This window comes from Mytilus trossulus, chromosome 7 (assembly GCF_036588685.1).
Source record: "Mytilus trossulus isolate FHL-02 chromosome 7, PNRI_Mtr1.1.1.hap1, whole genome shotgun sequence".
In the NCBI taxonomy this organism is placed as follows: domain Eukaryota; kingdom Metazoa; phylum Mollusca; class Bivalvia; order Mytilida; family Mytilidae; genus Mytilus; species Mytilus trossulus.
Genome location: NC_086379.1, coordinates 84,659,766 through 84,674,069, shown reverse-complemented (window position 1 = coordinate 84,674,069; position 14,304 = coordinate 84,659,766). Strand labels below are relative to the sequence as shown.

Here is a 14,304-nt window from a genome sequence, read left to right as displayed (position 1 = left end):
GTTTTATGAAGCTAAGATCTATGATTTGATATTGTGTTTTATTAAGCTAAGATCTATGATTTGATAATGTGTTTTATTCAGCTGAGATCTATGATTTGATATTGTGTTTTATTAAGCTGAGATCTATGATTTGATATTGTGTTTTATTAAGCTGAGATCTATGATTTGATAATGTGTTTTATTAAGCTAAGATCTATGATTTGATATTGTGTTTTATTAAGCTGAGATCTATGATTTGATATTGTGTTTTATTAAGCTGAGATCTATGATTTGATATTGTGTTTTATTAAGCTTAGATCTATGATTTGATAATGTGTTTTATTAAGCTGAGATCTATGATTTGATATTGTGTTTTATTAAGCTGAGATCTATGATTTGATATTGTGTTTTATTAAGCTGAGGTCTATGATTTGATATTGTGTTTTATAAAGCTGAGATCTATGATTTCATATTGTGTTTTATTAAGCTGAGATCTATGATTTGATATTGTGTTTTATTAAGCTGAGGTCTATGATTTGATATTGTGTTTTATAAAGCTGAGATCTATGATTTCATATTGTGTTTTATTAAGCTGAGATCTATGATTTGATATTGTGTTTTATTAAGCTAATATCTATGATTTGATATTGTGTTTTATTAAGCTGAGATCTATGATTTGATATTTTGTTTTATTAAGCTGAGATCTATGATTAGATATTGTGTTTTATTTAGCTAATATCTATGATTTGATATTGTGTTTTATTAAGCTGAGATCTATGATTTGATATTGTGTTTTATTAAGATGAGATCTATGATTTGATAATTTGTTTTATTAAGCTAAGATCTATGATTTGATATTGTGTTTTATTAAGCTGAGATCTATGATTTGATAATTGTTTTTTATTAAGCTAAGATCTATATTTGATATTTTTAGATGAAGCATTCAGCCATATAAAGATAAAACCTGGTTTAGAAGTTGACCTTTACACAGTTACATTAGAAATACAGATTTACGATATATTTAAAGATTATGCTACATGCACTTTACAGATTTATAATGTAAGTTGAGCTGCAAGATAAGAAAAATTTAGAAAGATAAATTTTCTATTATTTAAAAAATTTAAGCTGCATAATAGGATAAACCTTATCTCCTTTTGAAATAGCCCTGATAATAAAAAGTTGGTTTTAATTCAAGAGCAAAAGTGACACTATTTATAGTCATTGCATATATTTATACATTAGTGCATGGCTGTCGGGGGGGGGGGAGAGATTAGTATATAAAAGATGAAAATAGGTTTGCAGGTAAATGCCAAATAGTGTCTATTCATTTACTCATAAACCATTTGACAAAAGCTTTTCAAATTTTAACATGTTGTTACTGATGACAAAATGGAGGTCAAGTTTGATAATACCAGGACACAAATAAATGTTCCAAAATCAGGTTTGCCTCAACTCTGACATTCTCTTGTTATGACATAATTTATTAAAAAATGTTGATTAAGAGTAGAAATATAAAGGTGGACGTGTGGACTTAGGTTTTTACAGGGACTTTCTATAACCCTTGGTTTCTACAATTATGGAGTAATGACTCAAATTAATCTAAATAACTTCTTACTATTTCAGCTAAGACCTCCTCTTGCAGATGCAGGTAACATTGAGGATATCTCAGCTTACATCAAAGACTCAAATACAGATATAGAATATTATTACCAAACAGGAAGTTATAAACTGGTGGCAATGAATACAGAGGTGGCTGGAGCCACAGTAACTAATTTGGTTAGTATCTCCATGGAAAAGGTAGTTAAAAACTGGTGGCAATGAATACGGAGGTGGCAGAAGCCACAGTTACTTGTGACCAGGTGGAATAAGGCTCAGATAAATTATGCAGAATGTTCATATATTTTAATAAATATATAATAGAATCGAAGGCAACGACAGATCTGAAATATACAGATAATGACAAATAAATACAACTTTACATATAAATGCATATGAATATATCATGTTGTAGCAAATAATGTATATTATGTTTAATAACACAATTGCAAATAAATATTAATGCAAAACACAGTTAAATGACCACTCTGAATGTAAACAATTTGTTAATCAATGCTAATGAAAACTGTTCACTAAAGTAAGTTGACCATACTACTATATAAAACACTATATAACATTGAAAGTTAATTACAGGTAAAAAGAATATATAAAGTTTGAAATACAATTAGCAAAGTAAATGAAACTAAATAAAATATTTAAGTCAAAAACATTTAACCATAAACTAATTTGAAAAACCCTTAAATGTAAATACCTTATAATGCTGGCTACGGCTCTTAATGTTGTTTCTGGTGTTTCTTATTCTGCATTGACAATATAGTAAAAAAAGTACAATATATATAGTCAAAAGGTGAACTGTTTAACTAGATAGAACCAGATAAAACAACTATTAAGTAAGATAGTTTGTCCAATAGCCAGTGGTGAGTAAATATCAAAGAGCCCAAATAGAGTATTTTGGATTCATTGAACCATATAATACAAAATATGTTCAATATAGTAAGATCATTACAATATAGGGTAAAATAGATATAATAGATATAAACTAAGTACAAAATTGGGAATAATATCAAATAGATAATATGTATATAAATGAACTTGTCCACATACTCCCCAGCTAAGTATTAATCGTCTCGATAATGCAAATATCTATATCCACATACTCCCTTTACTATTATAATAAATAACACAAAAAATAGGTCACAAAAATAGGACACAAAAATTAGAGACAAAAATGAGACACACAAAAATAAGGCATAACTATGTACAACAAATGTCCTCAATGCATTTACTTAGAAAACACAGAATTTGGAAGTCTATTTGGATTTGTATGTTTCCCGGCAGTTGTTCTAGTTGTTCGTCTCGGTATAAACATATCATCTGAACTGTCTGATTCACTGCTGTTATCATCCACAGTTTGTTGCATATTACATTTCATGACATCACGACGATTCAAAGTCCTAGAAACACCAGCGCCATCATTTGGTTCTACAGTGACGGTGTTTTCTGACAAACGCACTACACGATAAACAGTCGAGCTCCAAGTGTCTTGTATCTTATTTCTTCCATGTACACCACGGTTTCTAATATAAACTTTGTCATCGACACAAATTTCAGGATTGAAACGTTTCTCATCATGTTTAGTCTTGCGGTATTCAGCACGATCTTTTGTCTGCTCCCCAGCTTTTTCGTAAGCATATCGTAAACGATTCTGATGCGCAATAATCCATTCATCTAATGATTGATCAGTTTCATCAGTCTGATTTGTTCCAAGTAAAAAGTCAATTGGCAATTTAGGACTACGACCAAACAATAAATAATAAGGACTATAACCTGTTGTTGAGTTCTGTGACACATTGTACGAAAAGACTAATTCCGGTAAATACTTTGGCCAATGTTTCTTCCTATCTGGAGAAAGTGATTTCAAAAGATTGTGTAGTGTTCTATTAAAGCGTTCACATTGTGCGTTTCCTTCGGGATGATAAGGTGTAGTTCGAGATCTACTAATTTGGTACAGTTTACAAAGCTGACAGATAACATCAGATTCAAAGTTCCGACCTTGATCGGAGTGTAGACGTTCTGGTACTCCATAAACACTAAACCATTCAGTCAACAATACATTCGCAACAGTGTCTGCTTTCTGATCTTTCGTAGGTACTGCACGAGTAAACTTTGTAAAAATATCGGTCATAACTAATACATTTTCTTTTCCGTGTGCTGGTTCAAGAACAGTAAAGTCAATTGCAAGTATTTGTAACGGTCTGTTAGCTATCAAATGGCCCATTGCTGGTCTTATGGCAGGTTGTGGCATCTTTGAAACAATGCAACGTTCACATGATTTACAATAATCCTTGATCTGTCTAAACATTCCCGGCCAATAACACCTGATTCTAATATTGCAGAATGTGCGCTCAATTCCTTGATGACCTAATTTATCATGACAGTTCTTCATTACTTTGTCCCGTAAAACGGCTGGTAAAATTAATTGCTTCAAGTGTCCCTCATTTGGATCAATGATTACCCTGAATACTAAACCATCTTCTACTTCAATACGGTCCCACTGACGTAATAATGTTACTAACGGCCTTTCAAATTTCCGTTGCTCCAATCTCAATGGTTTACGTTTAGTGTTCCATATTTCAATAAATTTACCAATCACTGTATCTCGTTTCTGTAAATCTTTAATCTCCTGTCTATCTAAAGTAGGTAGTGTCACGAATGATTCCTCTGTATAAACTGATTTCTGTGGCACAGACTGTATATTTGCTGCTAAGTCATTTGGTACAACAGTTCCTGCAGCAAAAGTTTGAAGTAAATTTTTAACATCCTCAGATTTCGAAAGTTCAATTTTATCATGCATACGGGATAGTGCGTCGGCATTGGTATTATGTTTAGCTTGTCTATATTTTACCTCAAAATTGAAAACGGCTAATTTCGACAACCATCTTTGTTCATGTGCACTTAGTTTCGATGTTTGTAAATAACACAATGGATTATTGTCAGTAAAAACTGTAAATTTGGATCCAAGTAAATAATCTCTAAACTTTTCTGTAATTGCCCAAGTTAAAGCTAGGAGTTCTAATTTTCTGGAACTATAGTTATCCATATTGCGCTCATTTGGCCTTAAAGCACGACTAGCATACGCAACAACACGCAATTTTCCATCGACAAATTGTGACAAAACAGCACCTAATCCTTGCATACTTGCGTCAGTTTCCAAAATAAACGGTTCATCAAACTTCGCATAACTTAATATTGGAGCAGTAACTAAGTGTTCTTTCAGAGTATCAAAAGCAGTCTGACAATCAGTAGTCCATTCCTTACCAAATAATTTTCGTGGATGAGGTGTAAACTTTTGAGCTAATTTGTGTAAAGGTCCTGCTATTTTACTAAATCCCTGTGTAAATCGACGGTAATATCCTGCTAAACCCAAAAAAGACTTTAACTTCTTAACGGTTGTAGGTATTTCAAAATCTTGAACTGCACTGATTTTATCTGGATCTGTATGAATTCCTTCATCTGAAACGACGTGGCCCAAATAGCGAACTTCTCGTTTAAAAAAATGACATTTGGAAGGCTTCAGTTTTAAACCATGTTCTCGTAATCTCTTGAAAACAACTTCTAAACGCTTCAAATGTTCTTCAATATTTGCAGAATACACAATAATGTCATCTAAAAAAACTAACAAAATGTTAAAAATTTCATCTCGAAAGCAATGTTGCATCAAACGTTGAAATGTTGCAGGTGCGTTGCATAATCCGAACGGCATTCGTAGATATTCGTAAAGTCCAAACGGTGTTGTAAAAGCAGTTTTCTCTATATCATCTTCATGCATCGCCACGACATTGTAACCACTAGTTAAATCCATTGTTGAAAACAATTTAGCTCCACTCAAAGCATCAAAGGATTCCTCAACACGAGGTAATGGGTAAGCATCTTTGTAAGACTTCTGGTTCATTTTTCTAAAGTCCACGCACATGCGCAGAGAATTGTCTTTCTTCCTCACTAGTACAATAGGTGAAGCGTACGGACTTGTGCTTTCACGAATAATCTTGTTTTCAACAAGCTTCTGTATATGTTGCTTGACCTCTTCATACTGATTAGGCGGAATTCGTCTATACGGTTGAACAATTGGTACATCATCTACTGTGCGAATTTTATGTTTTACTGTCTTTGTATATCCAACATCAGTATCACTTTTCGAAAAAATGTCACTATAGTTATAAAATAATGTTTTTATTTCATCTCTCTGCTTGCTTGTTGTTGACAAATGGCTAATATCTACAGGCATTTCAAAATCTTCAATCTTTGACAAATTCACATCAGTTTCTGCACAATAAGCAATATCATGAATATAAATTTCCTCTGTATGACCTGTTCGTATAAATTCAACATGTCCTTTATCATGGGCTTCTACATCACCTTTCAATAAAATACCAACTCTAGTTCTTGGAGCAAGCCATATATCATCATCTCCAATATTAGCAACTCTAAAAGTTAATCGTCCATTTCGAACAGTAACAAACGTATGTACAACAATAAACGAAGAAGGCAAGTGTCCACTAGTGTGTAAAGGTTCAACCACAGCATCATACAATCTTGGTAAATTCGGCCCAGTTCCATTTAAAATAATCACAGAATTCGCAGGAATACGAACTGGCGAACTAGAACAAAGTTTAATAAATCCAATAGTATTACAATGTTCGTTTTTGTCACAAGCTTTAAAAAGTTCTCTAAGTTTAAAATTTTCGGCTATTTCAGTAACTTGTTCTGAATACTGGTTCCCATAATCTTCTTGCAAAAGTTTTTTACATAAGCTAATAACATTCATTCCCAAAAGTCCAGGGACATTTTCTTTTCTCATACGGGTATAACTATCAATAGGATCCTTCACAATCAAAACACCTATGTTTGGCAAACGTTGGCCCATAATGTCAATATCAACTTCAACATATCCTATATACGGTATACAAGTTCCATTTGCACCTTTCAGATTAAACGTAATGTCAGTTTGTAGATCAGTACACCTCCTCAGAAAACGGTTATAAAACGACTCTGTAACTGTTGTAACAGTTGACCCAGTATCTACTAGACAGTTAACTTTAAATCCCGCAACGTAAGCACGAACGATTGGACATTTACCCACTAAACGATCAGCTTGAATTGAGTCCATATGGTTATCATCTACAATGGGACTCTTCACAGTAGACTCTACCCGTTTCCCGACTTCTTGGAATTCACAACTGGACAATCTGCAATCTTGTGACCTGGCTCATTACATCCAAAACATAACAAAGTACGTCGTTGTGGCTCAAACCTATTGTATCTACTGTTATAATTAGTCGACTGTTGCTTTGTATTAACGATCTTCGTTAATGTTTCAATCTGTTCACTTTGTTTCTGTACAATACCCAATAATTGGTTGAATTTATCAGATTGTTCACTACTACTGTCAGTTTTATCCTTACTAGCGCAAACATCAGCTGTAGGTATAAAGGAATGAGCATCAAGGTTAAATGGGAAGGGCAATGTACAGAAGATGTCATGGTTCTACAAGGAATTCAACAAGGTGCAAAACTATCTACAACGCTATATAAATGCTACAACAACGTCATACTTGATAGCATATTAAAAAGTGGACTTGGAGCATGTATTGGTGATATACAAGTCCCTGCACCAACATGTGCCGATGACATTGCTGTCCTGGCAAATAGTACTGCAGATGCACAAGGAATATTAGACATCGTACAACACCATACGAGCAGAGATCTAGTCAAAATCAATCCAACTAAATCTGAAGCGGTTCTATACAATGCAAAAGGCTCAAACATATCAACGTTGAAATTTGAAGACAATGACATCAATATAACCAATGAAACCAAACATCTAGGTATCAAAAGAAACGAGCAAAACCGTGCAAATATCTCAGAAAGAATAAGAACCGGAAGGGCAACAATATACAGCCTTCTTGGAGCTGGGTTACATGTCAGAAGGGGATTCTCACCCATGGTTGCATACAAGCTATGGAGAACATATGCAGTACCAAGAAGCATATACGGACTTGAGGTGATGAACTTACTTGCAAAAGAAAAGGATATGCTAGAACTGGCAGAGAGAAAAATCCTCCGACAAATTCAAGGACTTCCAAATAATACAGCAAATATGGCTGTATATACCCTGGTAGGAGCAGAACCTATTGCCATCACATTAGACAAAAATGTACTTACCTTCTTCATGAATATTGTTCGAAATCCAGGAACCATAGAATGTGAAATTCTGCGCCGACAAATAGTATTCTCAGACCAAAGAGGAAAAGACTTTATCAACAGAGTAGAAAAAACTCTTTCAAAATACAATTTGAAATCCAGTAGCTACTACATAGAAAATCCACTGAATAAAATGGAATGGAAAAGACTAGTAGGAATAAAGATCAAGGAATACTGGAAAAATGAATGTCATAATGAAAAAATGGAAAAAACATCACTTAAATACATAGAGATACAGAACAATCCATTAAATGAAGCTCACAATATATGGAAAAGTGTAAAAAACAATAGTAAAGATGTAAAGGCAGGAGAAATAAAAGCAAGAATAAGTACTCAAACGTACATATTCCAAGCCAAAAGAGCTAAGTTCGATCCAAAAGTTAACCCTATGTGTACAATTTGCGAACAGGAAAATGAAGATCTAGAACATTTTATTCTACACTGCAAAGAACTAGAGCAAATAAGATCTAAATACTGCTCAAAAATCGAACAGACAATGGATGAAATTGATACATCAACATACAAGAAGATCAAACAACAAGGGAATTTACTGCAGCTCATAATAGACTGTACTAGCAAGGACATAAACTGTTACCCAACTGTGTATGAAAACATTGAAACTCTGGCTAGAAATATGTGTTATGAGATGCACTTGCTGCGCACAAAAAGGATAAAAAACCTGATCACAAGTACAGTATAAGTAAACTTCTTAAAATTGTTACTTACAAATAGTATACCATCCTAACTATTTTACGGCTTATTAGTTTTTAAAAATAAATCCTCACTTTAAAATTGTAAGATATCAGTTAAAATTTAAAAAGAGTAATGACAAGATCTCCATATAGAAATTAAACTGTAAAGAAAATTTTTGTATATATTATACCTTAATTTTTGTCCAAACCCCAACCACTTTACATAAGTCTTACAGGAAATTTTCATTATTATTCCTGATATATGTATAGCACTCTCAGCTATGATTATAAGTAAATTTAAACTTTTGACCATTTTAATTCTTGTAAATACATGTATATGCAGTTGTTGTTTCTTTTAACACTTTCCTACACCCTAGCACATATAAATTATTATATATTTTTTAAAAACTTTATGATGACAATCCTATGAATTAATTATGATATCTATTATTTAGTGATCATTATAACCTAATTCAGTCATCTGTATATAATTTAATTAATTGTTTCCCTATGTTTTAAGGTGTAAATAGTTGCTCAAACTATACCCTTTGGGTAGTGCTCCACATTTAATGGAGGAATATACAAGTAACTGAACTGAACTGAACTGAACTGGTTCTTCTGGTACAGTATCGGTTGTTTCACTTTTCATCTTTGTGTTGTATCTTTTATCTTTATATTCTTCCTCCTCGGACCACATAATAGCTTCTTCACGTAAATCCAAAAATGGTATATGAGATTGTGCACGAACTATTTGTTTCAGATGTTTTCTTAAGAAACTGTCTTGTACATTTTGTGAAAATTGGTCGCACAATGTTTTCTCTTTATTAGGCATCCAAGTAGAATCTTTATTTGTAATCTTACTCATTAAATCCATTAACACATACGAATATTCCCTGAGTGATTCATTTGGCTTTTGCACACGATCTAAAAAATTCTTCTGTAGTTTAGTAATGTTATCCTTTACACCAAAGGCATCTTGTAAAATTTCTAAAATTTGATCTGGACTTTGTCGAACTAGATGAGAACGATATTTCACTTCATCTTTAGCAGAACCTTCAAGTTGTAAATATATAAAATCCGCTCGTTCTTGACGGGACATCTCACGTGCATGTAACACAGTATTAACATCTTCAATCCAATCTTCAACTTGAAAATTATATCCAGTAAACTTTGGAACTTTTCTGTCTTTCTGCACATATACAACATTCTTTTCGTTCGATGGTGTCTTTTTCACTTCATTTTCAACACTAGGTTTCCAAGATAGTTCTTTAATTCTATTCTGTAACTCAGTCACTTGCTTTTGTAAAGACTTACAAGTAGGATTACTTGCCATTATCAACTTTCAAAACTATTGAAAATTACCACAAACATATATACAAAAATTGCAAAAATACACAATATATAACTCCACTCTATATTCACAAAAATGAATCAATGCATAACTATAATCCAGTATGAAAAATACACATAATCCAAAATGAATAAAACACATAATCCAGATTGAAAAAATAATAAACATATTTCATCATATGTCACCATGTATCACAATATCACATATATTCCAAATACAGAAAACAGTTACTTCATTGGTAAACGGTTTCGGCACTGTTATACATCTCCGTCAATGTTCGTCTTCAATCGTTAACTCCGACAATGTTCGGTTAAGTCCGTATATATTCCGATAACACAAATAATATCCGTCACTGGTCGGCTCCTTCCGTGGATTTTCGGTCTGGTAGAAACTCCGTCAAAGTTCGTTCATCTCCGTGGATAGCCCGATGACACACACATCAGCTTCGTAAAATGTTCAGCTTCCTCCGTGGATACACCTCTCAGCCGTCAGATGGAATGCCAGCAGTCATTGCCTTCTGGTTTGTCGACGACGCCATTTGTGACCAGGTGGAATAAGGCTCAGATAAATTATGCAGAATGTTCATATATTTTAATAAATATATAATAGAATCGAAGGCAACGACAGATCTGAAATATACAGATAATGACAAATAAATACAACTTTACATATAAATGCATATGAATATATCATGTTGTAGCAAATAATGTATATTATGTTTAATAACACAATTGCAAATAAATATTAATGCAAAACACAGTTAAATGACCACTCTGAATGTAAACAATTTGTTAATCAATGCTAATGAAAACTGTTCACTAAAGTAAGTTGACCATACTACTATATAAAACACTATATAACATTGAAAGTTAATTACAGGTAAAAAGAATATATAAAGTTTGAAATACAATTAGCAAAGTAAATGAAACTAAATAAAATATTTAAGTCAAAAACATTTAACCATAAACTAATTTGAAAAACCCTTAAATGTAAATACCTTATAATGCTGGCTACGGCTCTTAATGTTGTTTCTGGTGTTTCTTATTCTGCATTGACAATATAGTAAAAAAAGTACAATATATATAGTCAAAAGGTGAACTGTTTAACTAGATAGAACCAGATAAAACAACTATTAAGTAAGATAGTTTGTCCAATAGCCAGTGGTGAGTAAATATCAAAGAGCCCAAATAGAGTATTTTGGATTCATTGAACCATATAATACAAAATATGTTCAATATAGTAAGATCATTACAATATAGGGTAAAATAGATATAATAGATATAAACTAAGTACAAAATTGGGAATAATATCAAATAGATAATATGTATATAAATGAACTTGTCCACATACTAATTTGGTTAGTTTCTTAACAGAAAAGGTAGCTATGGGTGGCATTAGATACTGAAGTGGCAGAAGCCACAGTTACTAATTTGGTTAGTTTCTTAACAGAAAAGGTAGCTATGGGTGGCAATAAATACTGAAGTGGCAGAAGCCACAGTTACTTATTTGGTTAGTTTCTTAACAGAAAAGGTAGCTATGGGTGGCAATAAATACTGAAGTGGCAGAAGCCACAGTTACTTATTTGGTTAGTATCTCTACAGAAAAGTTAGTTATAAACTGGTGGCAATGAATGCTGAAGTGGAAGAAGCCACTGTTACTCATGTGGTTTGTGTCAACACAGAAAAATTAGTGATAGGTGGCAATGAAACTGAAGTGACTGAAGCTATCTTCAGATACTGTTAACACTTTACAAATGAATTACAATTTCTAAAACTCATGAAATTCAATCTATATTATATATATAAAGGTTGAAGTTTACAAATAATATAATGTCCATGCATACAACACAATAAGTAAAACAGTTTACCACATTTGATATTTGATTGGTTGATAGAATTTCCCCTGTTCTCACACTGTCAGATTACAGTTATTTTGTCAAATCCAATTTATTATAGCCTATAGGTTGCAATATTCTATCTTTACAGCACGTCCCAGTCACAGCTGTAGATGTTGACCCCAGGGACTGGGTCAATCTTGGATACCAGGAGCAGTCTGACGGTACCACAAGACAGTATAATTTTGATGAATTGTGGGAAATCTATCAGAATCCACCACAAGAAGACTCCACTGATGTTATACAACATGTGGGTAAAACAAGTTATACATAAAAGCTCTTATTTTGCTCAACATTGACAGGACATTATAAAGTAATAGACTTGATTGAAACATTGGTAGATGAAAAGTATTTCATTGAGCATTGTCAAAATGAATTACAGTCCCATCTCTATTCTGTCAATAATTGTTTTTTTTCTGAAAGTTTACGACATTTTTTATTTTTTTAAATGTAAGAAATAAAAAAACTGGCTATAAATTATTGAATTCACAATACATACAAATATTTTACAGGCCTTGTCTAATTTCTCTAATATACTTGATAAAGTATCAACTGAAATGGAGGCTAATTCTATAACCAACATACGACAAACAGTAACCAGTCTGGGAACAGTTATAGAAAACAAGGATTATGTAATCAACTCATCGGCTGTAAGTAGAAAATGTCTTACACGGTTAAATCCTTCAAGTCACTATAGGTGCACTCTATTACCCATGTAAACCATCATTTGACAAATAGTTACCATTCTGGAATCAGTCTTAGAAAACAAGTATTATGTCATCAACTCGTCAGCTGTAAGTAGAAAATGTCTTACACTGTTAAATCCTTCAAGTCACTATAGGTGCACTCTATTACACATGTAAACCAACATAAGACAAATAGAAACCAGTCTGGGAACAGTTATAGAAAACAAGTATTATGTCATCAACTCATAGGCTGTAAGTAGAAAGTGTCTAACACTGTTAAATCCCTCAAGTCATTATAGGTGCACTCTATTACACATGTAAACTAACATTTGACAAATTACAACCAAAATAGTGAATCCTTCAAAACAATTATCATAGGTTCACTCTAGTCCCTGAGATAGGGAGGTGTCATCAGAAAAATGATGGTCATTCAGATCTTTGCAGTAAGCACACTTATGTAAATCACTGAAAAAAGGTGTGTTCTATTTCACACTTATGAAAAAGATAACAAAAGAGGGACTGTAAATGATTTATATCAATATTTGTTAACACCACACCAATAAGTAAAAAAATATATCATATGCTAAGTTTCACCTTTTTTCTTTCAATGAATGTTTTTTTTTCTTCTCAAAAATCTGTTGGTTTTGTTTTAGTCCAAAGCCTTTGAGGGAAATAGAAGGTTAATTGATAAATTCATCAACTTAAGTTCTACTGATGCTTATCCCAAGTATGAAGATTATATTTCAACATCTGAAGGTATGTGGTTTAACACCCTTAATACAAGCTATTTTTTGTAACATTTTTTGGCTTGTAAATGTTTGAAAAATCTTATTTCATCTAGAAAGTTTTCAGACATTAAACAAGAAGCATGAGAAACAACATATTTTAACATATATTCTTGTATACATTGATAAAGGGACTTTTAGGTTAATTTCAGTTAACATCAAAACAAATAAATGGCTTTGGAAGAATGTAATAATTACAAATGTTGTACAATATTATTTATGTCATTACAATAAATGTCTGATATGAGAGGTGTTTTTAGTTTAGGAAATGTTATTAAATTAAATTATTATACCCCCTGCTTTAAAAAAGGGGGGGGGGGGGGGGTATACTGTTTTACCTCTGTTTGTCCTTCCGTCAGTCTGTCAGTCAGTCCATCCGTCCCATGAATATATTTCGTCGCATTTTTCTCAGGAACTACAATACAAGGATTTCTGAAATTTGGTTTCAGGGTTTATCTAAATCAGCTATACCGTGTGATGCCTTTTCAGATTGATCACTTGACAACTTCCTGTTTACCGAACACTTGTATGATTTTACACATGAAAGCCAAGTTGAAAATTTTCGTCACATTTTTCTCAGGAACTACAATACAAGGATTTCTGAAATTTGGTTTTAGGATTTATATAAGTCAGCTATATTCATCACTCGACAACTTCCTGTTTACCGAACACTTGCATATTTTTACACTATTAATATTATCCACTTGCAGCAGGGGTATCATCAGTGAGCAGTAGCTCGCAGTTTCACTTGTTATTCACTGGTAAACTATTTTTGTTTTTCATGAAAGATTCAGAATCTCTGTCTGGAAATATCATTACAAGTTGATTGATTTTCCATAAGTATAATAAACTCATCATAGATACCAGGATTACATTTTCTATTCCTCCTTTGTTTCAGGAATAATAAGAGTATTAAGTAATGCTTTAAATGGAATCTTACCAGAAATGTCAGCAGACGTTCCATCGTCAATAGATATATATATATATATATATAATGTCCTCCTATGTTTCAGGAATAATAAGAGTATTAAGTAATGCTTTAAACTGGATCTTACCAGACTTGTCAGCAGACGTCATATCGTCCATAGATATATATATAT

General features: G+C 32.6%; 1 protein-coding gene across 1 annotated transcript in view; it reads left to right on the top strand.

Moving 5' to 3' along the window:
* The window catches only part of LOC134726738 (uncharacterized), a 107,368-nt gene that overhangs the window by 64,842 nt on the left and 28,222 nt on the right, over nt 1–14,304 (top strand). Inside the window, exons 10-15 of the mRNA XM_063591156.1 lie at nt 914–1,038; nt 1,603–1,755; nt 11,825–11,983; nt 12,246–12,383; nt 13,073–13,175; nt 14,103–14,228. Of these exons, the coding sequence (XP_063447226.1) occupies nt 914–1,038; nt 1,603–1,755; nt 11,825–11,983; nt 12,246–12,383; nt 13,073–13,175; nt 14,103–14,228 (804 nt within the window). The remainder of the gene's footprint in view (nt 1–913; nt 1,039–1,602; nt 1,756–11,824; nt 11,984–12,245; nt 12,384–13,072; nt 13,176–14,102; nt 14,229–14,304) is intronic.